The sequence below is a fragment of the Colletotrichum acutatum genome (assembly GCF_030867785.1).
Source record: "Colletotrichum acutatum strain CBS 112980 chromosome Unknown BDZ83scaffold_75, whole genome shotgun sequence".
In the NCBI taxonomy this organism is placed as follows: domain Eukaryota; kingdom Fungi; phylum Ascomycota; class Sordariomycetes; order Glomerellales; family Glomerellaceae; genus Colletotrichum; species Colletotrichum acutatum.
This window is the reverse complement of record NW_026849069.1, coordinates 1-21,049: the sequence shown is the minus strand read 5'-3', so window position 1 is coordinate 21,049 and position 21,049 is coordinate 1. Positions and strand designations below refer to the sequence as shown.

At 51.6% G+C, this 21,049-nt stretch overlaps 8 protein-coding genes across 8 annotated transcripts; 5 read left to right on the top strand and 3 right to left on the bottom strand.

Moving 5' to 3' along the window:
• The first annotated feature begins 327 nt into the window (after positions 1-327).
• BDZ83DRAFT_628227 (uncharacterized protein) lies at positions 328-1,989 on the top strand. The gene is made up of 2 exons (XM_060508681.1): positions 328-1,838; positions 1,902-1,989. The coding sequence occupies exon 1, from the start codon at positions 527-529 to the stop codon at positions 1,673-1,675; it is 1,149 nt and encodes a 382-aa protein (XP_060362751.1). The 5' UTR covers positions 328-526; the 3' UTR covers positions 1,676-1,838; positions 1,902-1,989.
• Positions 1,990-2,131: 142 nt separating this feature from the next.
• On the top strand, positions 2,132-4,030 carry BDZ83DRAFT_628224 (chaperonin 10-like protein). Its single transcript, XM_060508680.1, has 5 exons — positions 2,132-2,445; positions 2,517-2,651; positions 2,706-2,915; positions 2,975-3,345; positions 3,401-4,030. The coding sequence occupies exons 1-5, from the start codon at positions 2,298-2,300 to the stop codon at positions 3,584-3,586; spliced, it is 1,050 nt and encodes a 349-aa protein (XP_060362750.1). The 5' UTR covers positions 2,132-2,297; the 3' UTR covers positions 3,587-4,030.
• Positions 4,031-4,694: 664 nt separating this feature from the next.
• Positions 4,695-7,195, top strand: BDZ83DRAFT_754103 (OPT family small oligopeptide transporter; the record flags this gene model as incomplete). Its single annotated transcript, XM_060514440.1, has 4 exons — positions 4,695-4,988; positions 5,044-5,987; positions 6,044-7,002; positions 7,065-7,195. 4 exons carry the CDS (start codon positions 4,695-4,697, stop codon positions 7,193-7,195), a joined length of 2,328 nt encoding a protein of 775 aa, XP_060362749.1.
• Positions 7,196-7,218: 23 nt separating this feature from the next.
• Positions 7,219-8,356, bottom strand: BDZ83DRAFT_628217 (uncharacterized protein). Its single transcript, XM_060508679.1, has 3 exons — positions 7,922-8,356; positions 7,522-7,823; positions 7,219-7,439 (listed from the first exon to the last, which is right to left on the bottom strand). The coding sequence occupies exons 1-3, from the start codon at positions 8,265-8,267 to the stop codon at positions 7,239-7,241; spliced, it is 849 nt and encodes a 282-aa protein (XP_060362748.1). The 5' UTR covers positions 8,268-8,356; the 3' UTR covers positions 7,219-7,238.
• On the bottom strand, positions 8,357-9,768 carry BDZ83DRAFT_628215 (aflatoxin B1 aldehyde reductase member 2). The gene is made up of 3 exons (XM_060508678.1): positions 9,622-9,768; positions 8,934-9,560; positions 8,357-8,862 (listed from the first exon to the last, which is right to left on the bottom strand). Exons 1-3 carry the CDS (start codon positions 9,754-9,756, stop codon positions 8,557-8,559), a joined length of 1,068 nt encoding a protein of 355 aa, XP_060362747.1. The 5' UTR covers positions 9,757-9,768; the 3' UTR covers positions 8,357-8,556.
• Positions 9,769-11,170: 1,402 nt separating this feature from the next.
• Positions 11,171-14,648, top strand: BDZ83DRAFT_721173 (uncharacterized protein; the record flags this gene model as incomplete). The annotated part of the gene is made up of 8 exons (XM_060512359.1): positions 11,171-11,295; positions 11,421-11,761; positions 11,841-12,075; positions 12,133-12,553; positions 12,603-12,896; positions 13,011-13,435; positions 13,549-13,552; positions 14,337-14,648. The coding sequence occupies 8 exons, from the start codon at positions 11,171-11,173 to the stop codon at positions 14,646-14,648; spliced, it is 2,157 nt and encodes a 718-aa protein (XP_060362746.1).
• An 88-nt stretch (positions 14,649-14,736) lies between these two features.
• Positions 14,737-17,511, bottom strand: BDZ83DRAFT_413280 (fungal-specific transcription factor domain-containing protein). Its single transcript, XM_060502930.1, has 5 exons — positions 17,085-17,511; positions 16,878-17,006; positions 16,139-16,796; positions 15,570-16,085; positions 14,737-15,512 (listed from the first exon to the last, which is right to left on the bottom strand). The coding sequence occupies exons 1-5, from the start codon at positions 17,186-17,188 to the stop codon at positions 14,826-14,828; spliced, it is 2,094 nt and encodes a 697-aa protein (XP_060362745.1). The 5' UTR covers positions 17,189-17,511; the 3' UTR covers positions 14,737-14,825.
• Positions 17,512-17,921: 410 nt separating this feature from the next.
• On the top strand, positions 17,922-19,682 carry BDZ83DRAFT_721171 (major facilitator superfamily transporter; the record flags this gene model as incomplete). Its single annotated transcript, XM_060512358.1, has 6 exons — positions 17,922-18,449; positions 18,506-18,566; positions 18,627-18,871; positions 18,927-19,323; positions 19,389-19,520; positions 19,576-19,682. The coding sequence occupies 6 exons, from the start codon at positions 17,922-17,924 to the stop codon at positions 19,680-19,682; spliced, it is 1,470 nt and encodes a 489-aa protein (XP_060362744.1).
• Positions 19,683-21,049: the final 1,367 nt, after the last annotated feature.

Sequence of the window (21,049 nt, the reverse complement as noted above, 5' to 3'; positions counted from 1 at the left end):
GATTAATCTGGCTTCGACACTTGCTGGTCTTCATGGCGCTGTCCTCGCAACTGAAGATCTGGCCCGGCGCCTCAACATCTCCATCACGGAAGACTTGCGAGGTCGGTTCAAAGACAAATTTGAGCTTTACGATCATGCGGCTCGGGAAGTGTGGCCCAAGGTTACTGATCGCATCATCACGGCTATTAAGCCACTTTCGACCATATTGTACGCCAACAGAACCTGGACCACACTTTTGAAGGCAAACTCGTCCGTCACAGATTCTTCCAACAACGGCACATACACTGCAGATTTATCATCGTTCATTAATGGCAACGGGACGGTCTACGTCAATATTACGGACGCTTTCCCCGCAGACGGCTATGGCCCTTCGGTCTACCGTGTCAAGGTAACTGGCGATGGAAACAAAACCATAGCAGACTTCACTCCTGGTAGTGAGGAAGAAGACTCCTTTCTGTTTGACGATGGAGGCTCGCATCTGGCAGACTATCCAGGAGGCTGGCGCTTTGCAGACGGCGCATCCGCAATGATTTACAAGTTTGACGTTCCACCTCAGACAACTCAACTTACGCTCACCCTTTCAATGTGGAATCAGTTTCTCGTTTCGGCATCGTCAGCACGCCCGGGTTACTACAGGATCAACTCAATCTTCCGCGACTACATCGTCAGTACAGCAGCTCCCTGCATATGGCTGGACAGTAACAGGCAGAGGGAAGCCGCGTTGCTCGACAAGCTCCTTCGTCAATTCCAGCCTAACACGGCATACCTCGGCTGGTTTCCAAACGGCGATGAGATGACCGGTGTTACGCAACTCGCAAGGAACGGCTTATACGTCGCCGCTGCGGACTTCTACTTCAACCCCACCATCTTCAGTGGTTTCAGCACCAAAAGCCAATCTCAGCAGTCTGCGATAGGGGGACCTCCATGGCGGCCTCCTCCGCCCCCTCCCCAAAAGACCCCGAAGGTCTTTCTGTCTCTGGTCTACCTCGAAGGCGACAACATCCAGTACGACCAGCGGAGCATGTTCCAGCACTGGAACGACTCCGCGAGGGGATCAGTCCCACTTGGCTGGACCATTAGCCCGTTGCTGCGCGATATCGGGCCGGGCATCTTGTCGTATTATCAAAGGACGTCTACGGAGAATGACTTGCTGATTGCCGGACCGGATGGCGCGGGGTATACGTATCCCGGCGTCTGGCCAAGACGAGCTCTTTCTACATTCTTGACTCAGAGCGGTGAGTATATGCGAGCGACACAAACGGACGAGGTCTTATTCGTGTACGACCGCATCAACGCCTCCGATAACCCGCTCACACCTGGGCTAACTCTCGACTTCCGCGACGCCGTCGGGAGGAATAGGTTGCGGGGGATATACTACGGGTCATTTGTTTCCACGGTGGATGCGCTGCAGGTGAATGTTACAGAGGGCTTCCCGGTGACGAACATGGTGAGTATCGGGAACGAGGAGAGCGGTGCGGCGACGTTGCGGAATATTTCGGATAATTGGAGGGGTCGTGGGCCTCTATTTGTGGCTGGCGCTGTGAGTGCTTTTGATATGACACCGACGAGTGTTACTAGTATGGTTAAGAAGTTGGGTCATGAGTTTGAGGTTGTGAGGCCTGATATGTGGTTTGAGCTGTTGAGAAAACGGGAAAGCTGGCCTGGTCTTGGGTAGGATGGCATTCTCTCGTGAGGAGACTAGTGCCACGAGACTTTAGAGCCTCTCGACGCCTCAAGATGAACAATAGAGATTACGAGGCGTTGTCTATAGCCTGTAACGGACGTAGGAGCAATGCAGCGGGGTTGCACCGGTGGGAGAGTGCCGGTGGGAGAAGGATCTTGCATTAGATTATTGATGCTAAGAGATTGAGAACTTCAGTAGACGCGCAACTGGAACTTACCCCCACTGATCTAGGACGCATACACCCTTATTGACGATGCGTGATACCTCGTTTGTTGTTGTATGTGCTTGGTTAATTCATGTCAGTATCATCAGCTTCAACTCATGTAATAAGACGTGGGCATTTCTTTGACGCTGGCCTCCATCACTGCTACGTCATAAATGCGCCTCATTATTAATATTAGTCCACTGTTTTAGGGGGAACTCCATTTCCCTGCATGCCAAGGTCCAACTTCCACGGCGCTTGCAGGCTGATTAAGCAGAGGAGAAAGACGACTACTATTGCCTCAATAATTCATGCCTGCTGAGGCTGACGTGCTTCAACTTCATATCCGATCCTCGCAAAAAGACTCATCACTTTGTGACATCGTGGGTATATATTCTGATACCAGTGAACATGGCCGGACAACAAATGCAAGCTCTCGTGACCGAGTCTTCGGCCGGCGGGTCGCCGAAGATGGTCAAGAAGCAAGTTCCGGTCCCCGAACCTGCCCCGCATCAAGCCCTGGTAAAAGTGTCACATATTGCACAAAACCCGACAGACGGTAGGTTAGAACCCGTTGGTAGTCTCGATCAAGAGATGAAAGCAGTATCGTTTCCTAACTTCTGTTCACAGTTCAATCTCTTGACGGCAATGCATTCGGTGACGGCGCCGTCCTCGGGTGCGACTTTGTGGGGACAGTCGAAGCGGTCGGCGACAGGTGCAGCAAGCTGTCCAAGGGGGACATTGTTGCTGGCCTAATATGGGGAGGTCAGGAATCCTTTATTAGCTGAGATCTACGAACAAGTTCTGACATATCACCAGGTGAAATCAAGGGTCTCGGCGGCTATAGCGAGTACACCCTCGCGGACGACCACATCAGCTTCAGAGTCCCCAAGAACATAAGCCCGGAGGAGGCTGCTACAATACCCCTAGCTTCCATGACGGCTGAGCTGGCCCTGTTCTCCAAGGAATGCCTCGCTATTCCTCGAGAGAGCGGACCGGAGACGGCGGTCCTTATTTGGGGTGGTAGCTGTAAGCTGCTCCAAGACACGCGCTGAGCAAGTGCGGTCCCTTGCTAATCCCCTTCTCAGCGAGCGTCGGCTTGTACGCCATCCAAATAGCAGCGATGCAAGGCCTCAAAGTAGTCACGACTTGCAGCCCTCATCACTTTGATTGGGTTAAGTCTCTGGGCGCGAAGCATGTCTTCAACTACCGTGATGACGACGTAATTGAGTCCATCAGAAAGACGACGCCCGGCCTCAAATACGTCTTTGACACCATCGGCAACAACTCCTCCTCCGGCCAGGCATCCCAAGCCATCGATGAGAGCGGCGGGAAGCTCTGCACCGTGCGCCCAGGGAAGGCGAACACTGAAAATGTCTCGAAGCAGACGACTGTGACCGACGTCTTGGTCTGGACTGCATTCTTGAAGGATCATCAGTATGCTCAGTTTAAATGGCCGGTAAGTTACAGTCGTTGCAGGACTCCTGGAAGAGTGATCACTGACTGCGGCTTAGGCTAGCGAGGAGGACCACAAACTCGGTAGCGAGTTTTATGAAAAGCTGCCGGGATGGGTAGAGGCTGGGAAGTTCAAGCCCAACAAGCCTAAGGCCATCTCTGGGGGTCTTGATGGTGTAGACAAAGGATTCCAAGTGTATCGGGATGGAGCAATCTCCGGCGAGAAGTTGGTGTATCAACTCTGAGACCTTGGGTCAATCTGCTGTAGTTCCTATGCACACGGCCAATTGCGCAAACGATGCAAGTGAGGAATTCTCGATGAATGCGTATGTACTACTCGCGATGTCAACCAAAACAAACATCGATGGCTAAGTTGAGAGCGAGAGGCTTTCCCCCTCAAAGGGAGTGCACTTTGTTACACTTAGCTTTTCTCGAGGACAGGTAAGCTGATTGCAGACAAGACAGCTGGTCTCGAGAGAGGATAAGCTTAACCTGCTGCTTGGAGACTCAGTGCCCCTAGTCAAGTCACGAAGACTGATGTCAGCACCTAACGACGGGTAAGCATGCAGCACTCACTGTTGTTAATGAGCGTCCAATTGCGATAACCCTATTTTGCATGACGGATTGACACTTGAAAGGATGACCCCGCCATGCCAGGAACCAACGGAACTCAGGTCAATCAAGGGCAGATATTTTTCGAGCTTAAAACGCGTCATGGCCGCGTTCTAGGTCTGCTAATCATAGCTAGTCTTATCGCTCGGGAATGAGAGACCGCGGAAGTACGGCAAACTTATCGAGGTTTCCCGAATGCCTCCCTCATCCCGTGGTGCCGGACCCGTCCGCTAAGAAAGGAATCCCTGGTCGCCTTCCAGAAGCAGACGGCGGATCCCCGCAGCGGCAGATGGAGCCAAGATAACGCCAAGATGCTCAATTGGCCAATGCTGCAGTTCCGGAGCCGCGGTTGGGGGGATCGGGAGAGTTTTTACGATTTGTGATGGTTGTGTGTGGAGAGCCATCATAACTGGACGAACGTGTAATCTGGGGAACTTTTCAAAGTCCCCAAAGGCACTTTTTTGAGAATCCTATCATCGGCTGACCACCGACCAGGGGCGAACTGATAAGCGGGAGAAGAGGTCTAGGAGATTGTCGTACGCGTCGGGCGCATAGCGCATCGGGCCATGTCGCTTCTATCAGTCGATGCGACTCTGTGCCTTTCATACTTACATTAGTGTAACCAGCATCCGCCCTTCATAATAGCCACGATGCCGCGCCGGGCGCTACTCTCTTGGCACTCCTGGGCGTTTGCTTGTTTTCGTCGCCATCGCATCGTCGCAAACCCGAGCCTTCATCAAGATGGCAACCGACATCAGCCATACGCCGCCAGAGTATGCGGACCCTGAAAAGTCACTGGCGCAGGGAGAGAAGCTCAACATCAAGACGGCGCATAACCTCCACGGCCAGGACATTGAACTCGAAAATGGACACCTCGCGGAGTTGGAGGTTGATATGCAGCGGGTGCTCGACGAGGAGGGTGAGGGGGACTACGATGCCGATACCTCGCCTTTCCCCCAGGTCAGAGCCGTTGTGCCGGAGACGGACGATACTGCGATCCCCGTCAACACGTTCCGAGCCTGGTTTCTTGGAATTGTATACAATTGGCGATCCAATTCATGGAGGAACTCAATGCTAACTCGCAGCAAAGGTCTTTGTCTTCCTCGGTGCCGGCGTGAACCAGTTCTTTTCATTGCGATACCCTGGTGTCCACATCGTATCTCTCGTCGCAGAACTGATTGCGTTCCCCATCGGTGTCGCGCTCGCCAAGATTCTCCCCATCAGCCGTTTTAACCCCGACCGGCACTTCAACATCAAGGAGCATGCTCTCGTGACAATCATGTCCAACGTCTCCTTTGGCTTCGGCTCAGCTGATGCGACCAACCTCATTCAAGCAGCCAGGCTGTATGGCTTCTACATCCCGCCAGGATTCTCCGTACTCGTTGTTCTATGTTGCCAGCTTAGCGGATACGCCGTCGCAGGTCTCGCTATGCCGTGGCTCGTCAAGCCCGCCAGCATGATCTGGCCTGGTGTGCTCAGCAATGTCGCCCTCCTCAGCTCGCTGCACTCTCGAGCCAACGCCATTGCTGACGGATGGAGAATCACCCGCATCAAATTCTTCATGATTGTGGGTGGATGCGCTTTCGTCTGGTACTGGTTCCCGGGTCTCATCTTCACGGGCCTCAGCTACTTCACCTGGATCTGCTGGATTGCGCCAAACAATCTGGCCGTCAACCAAGTCTTTGGCATGGTCACTGGCATGGGTCTCTTCCCTCTGACTTTTGACTGGTCCATGATTGCATACAACACAAACCCGCTTCTCAGTCCTCACTGGGCTGCGCTGAACGTTTTCTTCGGCTTTGCGTTCTTCTTCTGGATCATCACACCGGCGATCTACTACACTAACACATGGTTCACCTCGTACATGCCTTTCTGCACGGCTGATGTTTACGATCGATTCGGCAGCCTATACAACGTGACGGAAGTTCTTACAAACAACGAATTCGACCAGCAAAAATACTCCTCGTACTCTCCCCCGTATCTGCCAGCGACGTTTGCCTTTGTATACGGCTTGTCTTTTGCTTCAATCACGAGGTATGTGCTGAGGCATGTCAATCGCCGACAATTGTAGTCTAACCTTGTGACGATAGTGTTCTGTCTCACGTCTACTTCTTCCACTTCGACGAAATCGTGCATGCCATGAAGGGGACGCTCAAGCTCGACATCCACGCGCGCCTCATGCAGTCATACAAGACTGTTAAGTGGTGGTGGTGGATGGTCATTCTTCTGGTCGTCTTCGGCATGGCAGTCGGTACCGCAGAGGGCTACGACACTGGCCTTCCGTGGTGGGGAGTTATCCTCGCCTTCGTCATCCCCGCTGTCTACATGGTTCCCTGCGGCATGATCCAGGGCGTCACGAACGTGGACGCCAACCAGCTGAACGTGCTGTCCGAGTTTATCGGAGGATATATGTTCCAGGGCAAACCGATTGCCAACATCCTCTTCAAGATCCTCAGTACGGATGTCGTCGGTCAAGGTCTGTACTTCGCAGCCGATATGAAGCTCGGCCACTACCTCAAGATCCCGCCCACGACCCTCTTCTTTGCCCAAGGTTTTGCAACGATCCTTGGAGCATTGACCCAGACTGGTGTCACGCTTTGGATGCTTGGCAATGTTGACAGTATCTGCACCGAGGACCAACCCAATGGCTTCTCCTGCCCCAACGGTCGCACAGTTTTCTCGTCTTCGGTTATCTGGGGTCTCGTCGGGCCCGCCCGTCTCTACTCTGTTGGGGCCATCTACTCTGGTCTCTTGCACTTCTTCTGGATCGGACTTATCTTGCCGCCGATTACCTATTTCATCTTCAAGAAGACAAAGTCTGACTTCATTCGCAAGATCAACTGGCCGCTCATTTTTGTCGGAACCTATAACGTGCCTCCGGCCACGGGTATTAACTATTCTTCGTGGTACATTGTCAACCTTATCTTCAACAAAATCATCTACCGCAAGTTCTACGCTTGGTGGAGCAAGTACAACTACGTCCTCGCCGCGGCGCTGGACACAGGACTTGCCATCAGTGGTATCGTTATCTTCTTCGCTGTCACATACGGTAAGTCGGCACAGATAGGTACACTGGGTTTATAAAGGCACCCAACACTAACATTGACGTAGGCCCTAACGCACAATTTCCTGATTGGTGGGGAAACACTGTATGGAGTGAAACCGCTGATGGACAAGGCCTGCCATGGCTGCAGATGCCGGATGTAGGCTACTTTGGACCTGCGAACGGAACGTGGTCTTAGAGCAAGTTTGAAGAGGCAGTAATTGCATGCTTTACAACATAGTCTATTGACTTGTAGATAGAGGTGCTGGGCTCAGTTCGAACAGAGGCTGTCCATCCAGTAGGCCCTTGCCGAACATGCAGCTGAAGAGAACACAACGAACAATCTCACTCAACCCAAGCGCGTCGATCCCTCCAGAATCCCTGACTATTGTGATGGCACCCCGAACGTGTTTTGAGGCCATGTGCATGTCACAGAGCATGATCTACAAGCAGAATCAGAGCCCTTCCTAAGATAACGCACTTGGTAATAACAGAGATCCGGAAGTTATAATGAAGTTTGCCTACCTCGTCGAATGACAACACCAATGCTTTCGCAACACCAGTTCGTCGCAATGACATATCGTCGGAGGACAGGGCACGACGCAGATCGCTTATGTGCTTAAGCTTGAACTGAGCTGCCCAATTTCCCCACTGCTCCCCATGAAAGAGGGATAAATGACGGCTGGCTGCGAGCAAGAACCCCTGCAAGAGGTCAATATCGGTAGAGCCACAGAGCAACCAATTCCTCCGTATGTGATCGAAGTTTTCGCCGAGGTAGCACAAAGTAGGACATTGCGAATCCATGTTGGGGACAATGACTTGACCATCTACGACCGTCAGTGTCCAACACCCTTATAATGCCAATAGCTTCGCATAACCGGGCCTTCAAAAGTGGCATTGATGATGTTAGTACATCATGACTTACAGTAAAAGAATAGCATTTTCTCTTCGGCTGTGGAAGACTTCAGAAAGCTAGCCAACGGCTCATGCTCGAACGCGCCAGGTATTGTGCTTGGGATCGAAGGCTCAACCAGATGCTGTGATTCCACGACGTCTTGTTGTGGACGGCTCACTCCTTCTCCCTCTCGTTGCCTCAAAATCACTGATCGACCACGACCGTCAACTTGGATGTCCGGGTCTTGATTGCCATGGCGGGCCACCTGACGTTTTCTTGACCGTGCATGGGTCACTCGTGCTGCGTGAGCGTGAGCCTGTTTCTTCAAGCGCACTGATCGTCTCTGGTTAGGATGCACTATAACGATGAACTCCATGCTGGGAAGCGTAATAAATATCAAATCAAGTCTTTTTCAGCGAAATAATTTGGTTCGAGGATATTTCTTGTTATTCAACTGAACATTATCGTAAAAAGCAAAAGATATAACTGTCGTAGAACACTCAATAGGCAACTCTAAATAAGCACTACCATCAAATTTGTCAGCGGTGATGTTGGCGGCTTTGACATATGCAGTCAGCATTGCCAAGGTCTACTCCTACTCCATTGAGCTTAGCCGTTGATACTAGTCCGGATGAAGCTACCTCAATAGTTCAAAGCACCGTAGACTACATGTGGTACGGGATTTTGTCGACAATCTGCTCGTGCAACTCCTCGAGAGCAGATACCACATCCTCTGGAAGCGGTCCTTGTTTGATCATGTCGAGATTGGCCTCTAGCTGCTCAGGGCTCGAGGCTCCAATGATCACTGAGTCTTCGTGTTCCTTGCTGAGGACGCTGTGATATACCGTCCACCGAAGTGCCGCAGCATGGCCGCCGATTCCGTGCTTGGATGCGACATCAATCGCCTTCTCCGTCGCCGTCATGATGGATTCTTTGACATAGAATTTTGCGTATATGCTACCCACAGGAATCTTGGACGTCACAGAACACTTGGTTAGTCTTTCATACTTTGATCGAGCAAAGGCCAGTAGGAAAGCTTTACCGATGTATCGTATCGTCCACCCGCTTTAACCGTTTTATGATTGCCGGCAAAGAACCCAGCTGCGGCGGGGCTGTATCCGTAGAAGGCGATGCCATTCTCGCGCAAGACGGGAAACAAGTCCTTCTCTCCGCCTCGCACGAGCGGATTATAATGACCCTGGTACACACTGGGTTTGACGAGGCCGCGTTCTTGGCAGATGTCGACAAACCGCTGAACCTCTGCAGCGGAGTAGTTTGAGATACCCCATTTCTTGATCTTACCCTCCCCAATCGCCTGATTCATGGCCTCACACGCTTCTCCGAAGGGTGTCGTTCGGTCGGGCATATGCAGGTACTCAATATTGATCTGCTTGATTTTCAGCGCTCTGAGAGATTCGTCAATCTCCTTCAGTATATTGTCCTTGGTGTGACATCCCGGCGATCTGGACGTGACCTTGGTGTCAATGGTAAAGCGCTCGCCCGCATTGGCTGCGCCGAGTCTGGGCTCCGAGCTTGTTGGTGCTTGGGGTGAGTACATGCGCGAGGTATCAAGCTGGTTGTACCCGCGTCGAGCAAAAACGTCAAGGAATGAGTTCACTTGGTCGGGTGTGTCGTAGCGTGCCATGGGATCTGCGGATGAATCTCCGACCTGCGCATATTAGTTTTGCTCGAAGGACTATGCATCTCTCTCATTCGGTCGGCCAGCTTACGTTCGCCACACCCAATACGAGGTTGACGGGCTGCTTAGACGCGGACGACATTTGGACTATCAAAATTTGACGGCGGAATGGTGAAAGGCTGGCAATTAAGAGATAATAGAATTGTTGTTGATATAAATAACACATCCGGAAAAGCAGCTCATAATCTTCGATGGAAAGTGTTCTGCCTTTTATGGTTTCAAGGCCGAATGCTTTGTGAGGCTCATCAGACAATACGCCAAGAGCTACTCTTACTTGTTCGGGCAACTGCAACTATGAGCTCATTACTAAAACAGGTAGCAATTCGTCAGCCCAGCAAAGCTTACACTCTGGCCTTGCATCCGGGGTAACCTACTTGGGTCATAAACTACCTCACGTTGCGCTTTGACAGTCGAACTTTCAGATGGTCGGAGTTTCATGCCGTAGGTATTCCGACTGACTTGACGCAGTTGTTGCATCTGACTAAGCTCGATTAACTTGGAGGCATGATGGTAATAGAAGGCCGTCGAGTTCGGTAGCTTCAGCTCGTTGTGGTTTCGAATTAGTGCCTATTGCTAATAGCAGCATCATTCAAGCGGGAAAACCCCAGCAACGACATCACTTGCACACATAGATAGCGTTATCCCTAAAAAAGAGAAACTTCGGCTTCACTGAGCGACATTTTTGTCTTCAGCTTATTTCGGGTTTCTCATATACAAGCACTTCTAAGTTCAAGATATGCGAGTACGCTGAACTTTGAGCGGGGCTTCTTAAGCATTGTTACGTGCAACGGTCTAAGAAGAAGTCACAATCCAGACTCCGCCGAAGCAACAGCGGTATCGTCTTGGGGCTTATCAGATGGACGATCCAGTGCAGCACCGAATCTTCTACGGGACCGTTTAAAACCCCAAACAATAGACCTCAGACATGTACATCGGCGAATTTTGGTATACCTTTGGCTGTCATCAAATTCCTGGCCGCCAATACCGGCGCGTGTCTGCCAAGGTGTGGGGAAGTTGAGTCTCCTTCCAAGTTCAATAGTACTTGTCGTGAGCCGAGATGAATTGATGATGACGCCGGCGAGCTGGGCGAACGTCAGCGGACAGCCAAACAGCCGAGTAGGTCCCAAGCTTCCCAAGATCCGGTGAGAGTGTGCCACGGCTCGGCGTTTATGTCTCATCCAATCCGAAGCCATCTATGTAGCTTTTGATGGCCTTGTGGTCTTTAGTATTATGTTGAAATTTGGAAGGTCCTAATCTTGGACAAGACAGCCAAGATACTTGGCTGGCTTATCGTGCGCTCCAACGTCCCGGTTATCTCAATCCTTAAGCACAGCTCTGTGCCGGCATGCGCGACTGCTGTTAGCGCACATTATCCTGCGCTGCATTTCAATTGAAGGATGCCAAGAACGCGTAGATTAGTCCTCAGATAAAAATTCTGTCTTGCTTCATAATTGCTTGGCTAAGGGCTGAAGGATGCATCATACAAGAGGACATCATCGTACCGAGCTTGATGGCCGTCCTAATGCTTCCGTCAACTCCTCCCCTATTTTCCAGCCCAGGTAGAATTGTCCTTTGTGAATATGGTCAATTTTGGTAAGGAATTGTACGATCTCTTCGCGCCGAGTGCCGACAAAGGCGAAGATGGCCGTGATGTTTGGGGCTCTCGTATATCCTTTATCTTCGCCGCGATGGGGGGGGGGGGGCAGTCGGTCTCGATAACCTCTTGTGATTCCCCTCAATCGTGTTCAACAATCACGGCCTCCAATTCTTCATCCCCTATCTCATCTCACTTTGCTGCTTGGCCATACCAACTTTACTTCTCGAAATCAGCATCGGTCAAGCGTACAGAGGAGGCTGCGTCCTTGCGTGGCATCATGCAAACAAGCGTGCCGAGGGTGTTGGATTCGGCGTCGTCTATATCGGTTATGCGATTGTTATCTACTACGTTCCGATCATCGCCTGGATAATGACATACTTTCGGTACTCTTTTCACAATCCACTACCATGGACGGGAAGAAATACCGAGTTCTCCGAAGGAAGCGTCCTCCAGAATGTCGACCCTATCGCTGGAAACTTGACGGCAGATGGCAGCGCAGTTCAAGACTACACAGCTTGTCCAGGTTTGGGCATAGTCACGGAGACTACATTATGGAACCTCTTCACATGGTTTGGTGAGTAAAAGCCCCTCCTAATCTCCAAAATTTGCATGTACCACACTGTCTTGGCTGACATTTTCCGATGATACTGCAGTCGTTTGGCTGTGTATGTTCAAGGGCATTGGACTTACTGACCGAGTGGTGTATCTCACAATGGCGATGCCAATCATTCTCATAATCGTTCTTATCGGACGCGGCTGCTCTCTGCCGAATGCCATCGATGGCATCAGAATATACTGGACCGAGTGGCATGGTGAAAAGCTTGCCTCGGGCACCATTTGGCAAGAGGCTTGCGGTCAAATTCTTTTCAGCACTGGCATTGGCATGGGGTGACGTCCCACTTCCTTGACTTCTGTAAGAGTAATCTCCACTGATATGGGTATCAGATACTACACGAGTTATGCTTCCTACAACTCTAAGTACTCGAATGCAGTTCAGGACGCTCTAATCATCTGCATCTCTAACTCTCTTATCGAGGTTATTGGCTCGATGTCTGTATTCGGAATCGTAGGGTACCTCGGCATGCACCCCGACACCAGCGAAAGACTCAACACCTTTGTCGTCGGATTCCTCACATACCCGGAGGCCATCGCCGAGATGCCTGGTGCAAACGTTTGGGGCGTGCTCTTTGCCACTCTCTTCATTGTCGGGCTCGGATCAGCGTTTGCACTCCTGGAGACTTTGGTGACCATGGTTTGCGATACAGACTGGGGCAAGAAGTTCTCCCGGCCTTATGTGTCGTCCATCATAGTTGCTGCCTCCTTCCTCATCTCACTGCCATTCTGCACAGAGTTTGGATACATTCTCGTTGACGCGGCGGACACTTGGATCAACTACTTGGCTCTCTTCTGGATAGTATGGTGAGGCCGTGTGTGATACCACGCTCTACCGATACCGCGATGTTGTTGACCAGTGCGGCCTTCTATCTTGGCGCTTGGACAACATCTTTGGCTACATTGGAGGTACGGTGATTGGCCTCGTTATCGCCCATACGGTATCTCCTGAAGCCGGCACAGGTGCTGGTCTTGGGATATTTATCGTCAGCATGATCTCTTCAGTGCTGTCTTCTTCCGACCCTCCAGCCTACACACCTAGATTCTTTTCGAAGAATACTCCTTCAAGACGCTTTTGGTATTTGACATCCTACTCTGTACGTACTCGCGTTCAGCCTTCCCTGAACGGCGTTAACTCTCTTGCTTACTGTTGGTTGTAGGGCAATTAACTGCGCCGGGACCTTAATGCCACGATCTCCATCGGCGGTCAGTGGAAGATCCCGGCTATTTGGGGTTTCATTCTCAAGTATAACACGGCGCCGATTGTGGCGATCATTTTCTCCCTTTCCTATCCCAACTTCTATGCCAAGAACCGGATGGACCCGCTGCACATTGCTGGGTTTGCCTTTATGCATATTGTACTTGTCAGTTCCCTCGTTGGGCTGATCATGCCCCGCTGGTTCAATGTTTTCGTTCCTGAACACAAGAAGCTCGAGGGTGACTATCCCGTCATGCCTGGCATCATCTTCTCGAGAGCCAACGCAGAAGGAACATTAGATATTGATGGAATGCCGCACAACGCCCATGACACTATCCTGAGGCTCGAGGAATTAGCGGCGAGGAGAACCTGGCACGAGAGAGATCCTCGACCGAGGAAAAGATCGCTGACAAGCGCCAATAAACCGAGCATATACATGTATGTTCGGGTCTCACGTATGTACCTATTGACCCAGGTGAACAAGCGAGCACAATTGACAACCTGCGTCATATTCCGTGCGGGCACGAGCCACTGCATTTGTGCCTCTATAGGAAGGTGATGAAGACAATGAACGATTCGCGGGCTGGTAGTCCTTGGCATCAGCACCCAAGATGTGTCCACGTACTTCTGAAACGTAAGGAGGAGCGCCTTGAAAGACTAAGTTTCCGCTGGTGTGACTCTTGCTTTTGGGGGATTGGTCGCAGTAAGACAGCGTGGTTTCCCTTGAAGGTTGCCGCAATAGGACAAAATCAAAGAGGTTGGTGGCCAGTCGATACGGGCTCTCCGCAGTAGCATCCCTGCAAGCCAAGACCCCAATGCCGAAAAAGGATGGTGGTTTGTACACCGACGATTATGAACGAATGACGGTCGTCTTCCCGGGAGGAGTTGATCGCCAGTGGTGTTACCGGCTCGTGACTTCATAAGAGCTCGAGTGCGCTGAGCTGACCGTAGGACTAGTTTCTTTTGTCATCAAATTGCTTTCAGTTTCGTTCTGTGATACCATCCCACGTTTCGTCCATCTTTGATCCGCAAAGTTCAGAAGATTCAAGATGAAGGTGATCAACCAAGTAGCAACTCTCTTCTTCGCGTATGAATCCATCGATGTTCGAAATAAAGACAAATTGCTGACGTTGTTAGCGCGGCACCAATTGCAGCCCAGACAAGTTCGGAGTCGTTTCTTTACTCGATCCTGCCAACAGATTCCCTGACTCCTCTCCCTACCCCGATGCCGCTTCCTACCGTGGTGGAAGACGGGTGCCCCACGGCGACAGAGCTATCCCTGTGTCCTAGTTGCACCGGGGAGGCACCGCAATGCGTGACCGTGTCGACTCTGACGCAGTCATGCGGCTGCCCCAGTGCAGCTGCGACAGAGACCTTCACATTCGGCTGCGACAAGAGTGCCTGTCCTAGGGTGGGCTGCAGCACCAGCTACACCATTGTCTCTGGCGAAGAGGCATGCACAGGTAGTGCAAGTGTGTCTGCCACGGCGGCGACGACCGATGTGGTCACAGTGACGACGACGACACAAGCGACTACGGCCGCTACTGGCTCACAAGCCGGCACAGCATCAGGTGCTTCGGGCTCTTCAGCTTCTCCTAGTGCGACGCCGAATGCGGCTGGACGACTGGCAATTCCATTCAAGTTTTGGTAGAAAGCACTTGACGATTGGCCACACCGGGATGAGGTGTACCAAAAACTGCTGGGTGAACAGTGTCCGCAGCCTCTGTGTAGAATGATAGTAGTTTGGAACCCCAATCGTTGTTGCGTGTCGCCCAATCTCTGCGTGCCAAGTGTGTCTCCGTCTGTTTGATAGCCATCAGATCGATACTCAAGTTGCTGTCCACGTTTCAGGCGTCCAGGATTCAGGGCTGAAGTCTGGCCAGTAAAGCCCCTGAGCTCCATCATTGTAGATCGACGCATCTATGAACTGCAAGTCGAGCAGTGGCTGCGCCAGTAGCTCCTGCAACGATGGTTCGTTGAGCGCCATGCCAGCAGTCGTGTTTTGCTCCGCGAAAGGTTGATTAAGGTTGACTGCAGCATCTGTGAAAGCAGCTGTTGCGTCATTCAGCAAAGCCGCAGAGTCTCCCGTCACGGCGAAATCACCGCGGCGTACATGAGCTGCGGCCATTGTGGGCTTCATTGCGTCGATATGATGGCAAAACTCCTCGGCTGCATAGTTGCCATTATCCTTTAGCTGAGACAAAAACTGAGCAGCTTCTTCAAATTGTTCTCTATCATTGTGACTCTCTTTACCGCTCAGAAGGCTAGATGCAGCAAGGATGGTGGCCGCTGAGAAGAGGTACTGGGTGTAGAAGTAGTCAAACGTTGCGAAAGAACCGTCGATCCAGCATTCGGTCAGAAGTCGACAGGTATGACGAGCGCAGCGTATGCAAGTCTCTGCGAGAGTCATGGCGGTGGCCGGAACTCGCGGTTCTGGGGTCTCTGGTGTTCCCCAAGATGCCACATGCGTTCGCAGCACGTGGAGCAGGATCGGACGGGTGGTGCTGATTGCGCACTTGAACCGAAGTTAGCTTTATGATACCACGTGTGACAATCTCACTTATGTACTTGCCTGATTGAAGTTAAGATGTAGTGAGATGGGCTTTGGCATTCGTTCCGATGTAGGCTTCGAGTCAATATGAAGCTGCGGCGGGAGCTCTGCAGACCACCCACGAAGATCCTTCAACGCCTCTTGGACTCTGTGAGATAGAGAGGTATCTTGTAGTCTTCTTCGATAGATGGATGGCACCACCTTGCCCAGTAAACCAGCGAGCTTTACACTAGCAACAAAATATGATGCATCGGCAAAGTCATCCGCTATGTTATCGTCGACAACCGGGTTCGATGGCAGGTCCACTTCAATATCAATGTCTTGGACAGCAACTGGGTGGCTTAGCTTGGCTGCCCACATCCTGTCAAAGATGTATGCTGTCCACCAAACTCTAACCCTGTGCTCTCGGGCGGCCGCATCTCTGAGTTGCGTCTCAGGAACGTTGAGATGAAGGCCCATGACAACCGCAAGCCGGGTCGCGGAGCCGGCAAAAGTGTAGGCGGTGTGTCGCCGGTTGAGTGCAAGAGAGTAGAAAGACTGTGAAAAGTTTAGAGGCGATCGAAACTGATTAATTACCAAAGCGATCTTACCAGCAACAATCTCAACTCGACAACATCGATCCTTGGTCGTTCGCTCACGATGCGAAGGATGCGAGTTGCCCGTGCAAAGTAGCCCATGCCAGGAAAGTGCTTTTCAGACGTGGCAGACCGAGTCGAGTACATGGCGCCGATAGCAAACATTGCCCACAGCTTACTTTTGAGAAGTGAGTCGCTTTCAGCCGGGTTCTGGAGTGTCTGTTCCAAGGCATCCAGAATCGAGCTCTTGCGGATGATGTGGTAGCAGCGGCTGACATATCTCAGGGCAACCCCGACGAGAAAACGTGCTCTCGCGGGACTAGGCCAAGGGCAGTCTGTATCAGACAGAGCGAGCAGTCTCTCATCTGTGGCATAGTTCACTCGCGGGATATGACTGCTCTCGGCTGATGAGATTGCTTGGCGAAAGCGAGTAGCGAATGCAGCGTCTGAGGCCTCGCCGATGAGGATTGGCGTGTGCGGGATATTCATGTCGAAGAACCATGGTCGCTCATCAAGCGATGGCGCTGGGATGGCAGTTGCATTATTGTCTGTTGTCTCTTTAACCGGGACAACGACTGCAAGATCTGCGAGCAGGTTGGCTGCTCGAGTCTGACTTCCAATGCCGCTGTTGCTCTTCAACCGTTGGTTTTCGGCAATGAGGTCATCGATATAGCTATGGGAAATCGAATTAGTCCCTTACACCAGTCGCTCTTAGTGACGCAAGTCCGAAACGTGAAGATTGGTTCTTACATACCGCTGGCTCACTTTTACCATGCGGTTCCGCCGAGGGTATGTGCATTCTGCACCCTTGCTTGCTTGGCGGCAATTCTCACACGGTTGACCACCGGAACATCTTACTTTGCGCGAGTGACACCTACGACAACTGGCATGGCGGAATCGCCGTTGTTAACCACCAGAAACCCTTCCGCAGCTTTGCGGCGCGACAGGTTGTATTACTCACGCGGTAGGTTTGGTCTTTGGTCGGGATGAAGCCGATGAAGATACCGGAGCGGATCTCAGAGCAACCCTATCCTCCGCACTGGACGCGTCGCCTTCCGATGTCATGGTGGTCAATCGGTATGCCGGATTAGGATACTGCCCTCGTGAGGTCCGAAGCTTTCGGGAAATGTGTAGGGATACCGAGGGGCTCAAGGGATATTTGAAGACACCTCTTCACCTTCCAATGCTGCAATGACTTGTGACGTATTCCTATAGTGCTACCGCTGCGTGATAGTCATCAGCACTAGTTTGGTAGAGGTTTCTTTGTTGTCACAGCTAGACCTTTGGGGGAGCAAGCTCTAGCCCAGCCGAGATAGTTCGGCATAAATCGCGCAATACGCCGAGAAAATACTGTGATTTCCCCACATTATCGGCGCAATATGGACTTTGCCGAGTTTTCCGTCACGATCTTTACCCCACAAACTGTCCAGGGGTTTGACCAGGTTCTCAAGTCGGCTTCATGCCATGTTGCCGACTACTCAGACCAAGCAACCAACCACTGGCGCCCTATTTCACTCACATTTCCGTCACAAGTCCGGGCTGGCCTCGATCACGTCGCCTATGCGTACATCACGTCGCTCTACATGGCCCACTTAACGAAACATTTGAGTCAGAGAAGGTGTAGTGAAAAAATGGAAGAAAATTCGCCTGCCGAAGGCGTGCCTCCGACCGACGGAGAGCTGCAGGAGTTCTCGACTATATACATTCGGAGGACTCCCCGAGGCAGCATTCATCCTTTGACAATACTTTAGCTTAGAGATCAGCTTACTTTCCGTTCTTTAATGAGACTTTCCTCGCCATGGGTTCCCCAGATGCCGAAAAGCCGGACGGCTTGACCGCCGCTGTCCAGATCCCTCAACTCAGCCCCGATCCGCTTACCGGCCCCATTCCGGCAGCGGCAGCCCCTCTTCGGCCCGTAGCCGCAGCAGATGACGAAGTGATGGAGATGCCAACATGGAAGAAATGGGTTACGCTTGCGGTGGTTTGCTGGATGGCCTTGCCCGTCACCTTTTCCGGTAGCTCCATCTTGACAGCAACGTCCGAGGTTGCTGCCGACTTCAACGTCTCAACACATGCCATCACCACAGCTAATGCGGGCGTCTTCATTGCCATGGCCATGTCTGCCTTGATATGGCTGCCGACGAGTAACATCCTTGGTCGCAGGACGACTTATCTAGTAGCCAACTGCCTCTTGACCTTGTGTTCGATAGGCTCGGCGCTCTCAAATAGCTTTGCCTGCTTCACGACGATTTGGGTTATCGGAGGAACAACTGGCCCATTCTTCCTAGTTGCCGGGCAAACCATCTTGGCAGATATCTTTGAGCCTGTGAGTTCGATATCATGCCACTTCTTTCTAGAACATTGAGCCTAACTGCCTTTTAGACAACTCGCGGGACTGCAGTGGGTTGTTTCTTGGGCAGCTGCGTGGCGGCAAACGCAATTGGTATGTTGGTTGACTACTTTAGCGGTGTGCCCAAGAGTCTTTAGACTGATGATCTTTCAGCCCCGTTGACGGGAGCCGTCATCGTGACCTTCACCAGCTGGCGAGTCATCAATGGTGTTCAGGCTGGCATGACTTTTCTCGGTCTCATCATGGCCTTCTTCTTCGTGCCAAAAGCGAGCCAGCTGGCGCATCTCAAGATCGCTGTCGCAGAACGAGCTCCTACTCGGTCTTTGGGTGACTTGGCCCACGCGTTCAATCCGATGGGTGTTCTCCGCCAGTTCAAGTATCCCAACATCGTTGCAGCCGTGAGTTGCTCTTTGCCCAACTCGACTCTAGCCCGTATTCTGATACATCTCGCAGAACTTTGCCTGTGGACTCCTGGGGTTCAACCAGTATGGTCTCTTGAGTTCCATACGACGAGTCATCAACCCTCGGTTCGGCCTTACTACGCCTCTTATCAGTGGACTTTTTTATCTTGCCCCCGGAGCGGGCTTTCTCATGGGTAGCACAATCGGCGGCAGAGTCTCAGACCATACCGTTAAGCGATACATCCGGAAGCGTAATGGTCTCCGTTTGCCCCAGGATAGACTCAAGAGCAGCTTGCCAGCAATCTTCTTCGTTCTCCCTGCAGGTACTCTTATCTATGGGTGGAGCGTGCAGAAAGAAGTTGGCGGAATCGCTTTGCCTATCATCAGCTGCTTCTTTGAGGGACTCGGCCTTATGTGGTCTTTCAGTGGTCTGAACACATATTCCGCTGGTAAGCCTTCCATGGCATCTTGTTATGTCTTCGACGGTGCGACATGGACTAATACGTTTCATCAGAGGCAATGCCGGAACGCAGAACAGCTGTCATCAGCAGTAAATATATCGTTCAGTACAGTTTCGGAGCTGGCAGCGTTGGTGGTCTGGTGCCTATGATCGACACCATTGGAGTCGGCTGGTCTTTTACCATCAGTAAGTCCATCAAGATGACTCCCATCTTCTTCCTCGCATACTGACCTCGCCTTAGCCGCAACCTCTGCACTCCTCGCTGGCGTCTTGGTCTTGGGTATCTCCAAGTTTGCATCGAGGGCTCAAAATTGGGTGGAAAAAAGCAACAGTGATGATTCAGATTAGTGCCAAGGATAGCACTCAAGATTTACGGACTCAATGGTACTATCTATATGCATAGCATGCGGTGATTGTTTGGGACTGATTTGTTCTATCGTTTTTTGTTAGCCTAATCTAGGACATATCTCGCGCGTCGAATCTTATCACATGCCTGGGTCGGAAAATCTTACGACCAGGCTCTGCCTCAAGTCGAATGATACAGTCAACACATGGGAGCCAAGCCGGGTTGATCGGTTCGATCAACTGTGCGTCCGGAAAAACAAACACGACGCCTTAGACTCCGTGGATGCCTGCCTAGCCACCCCTTGCGCCCGCTGTCTTATGAGCTGCATGCATCCTTCAAAGCTGACTGGACGATATTTTGAACAACCAATGAGTTGAAATGAAGGCCTTGATGCAGTTACACAGCGGTCGCATTGAGGCACTGCCACCTAAGCAGTCCTACGGCTCGGTCTGACCAGCTCACCACGAGACCAGAGACCTTCCGTGTTGCTCACTTTTGTCCAACTTCCAAGCTTCCTCGGGGATTTTGCAGCCAACGCTGAACTACCATCTTCTCGCCCTGGAAGCTTCAGTCTCCATACCACTGCCTGATCAACACTTGGAATGATTCCAAACTTCGAAAAATGGAGAACATTTCAACGGCGGTAGCAACCGTAGGGAAACTGAAACCTGAGATTCGGCTGGCTCAAACCATCTCAGAATTCAGCGTTTGCCTCAAGCGCCATCAACATGACTCTCACATCCGCTTCAAAAACTTGCAGACAAGAAGCCCACCAAACGCCATGGAGGTTTTGCAATTGACAGAAGAGATCAATCGAGATGGGGCTCGTCGTCACCGGTCTTGGAGGCCGAACGCTACCCGTCTTGTCACTGTTCTAGAGAGAATTCGTCAATTTGCCCCCATTGGCGACGTCCTTGTTGGAGGCGCCCAGAACCTCTTGGCGTCTGGCGTGTGGGCCACGGTCAGGATGACTCTGGAGGTATGTTCTTCGACGTTCTTCTAATCTATTTTATTGCATGTTGTCGCTTTGATATTGGGGGTAGCTGACGAGAGTCATAAAAGATATCACTGAGCTTCCTTTCCTATTTTGATAAAGTCTCAACTCTTCTAATGAGGATTGGTAAATCGTCTTCTCTTCACAAGGATTTCGCTTTACTTTTTCCCACCTGTCGTCAGACTCAGGCGTACATGTGCGAGTATGTCATCGTCTTCATCAAGATATGCACAAAGATCACCATCGACGCCCATAAATCATTTGCGTCTCAACTTGCGACGTCTTTCACTTCCACCTTCGACTCAGCCTTCAAACCACTGGAAGACGACTTGCGATCATGGGGTCAGTTGATTGAAAATCGCGCAGCGATACTCC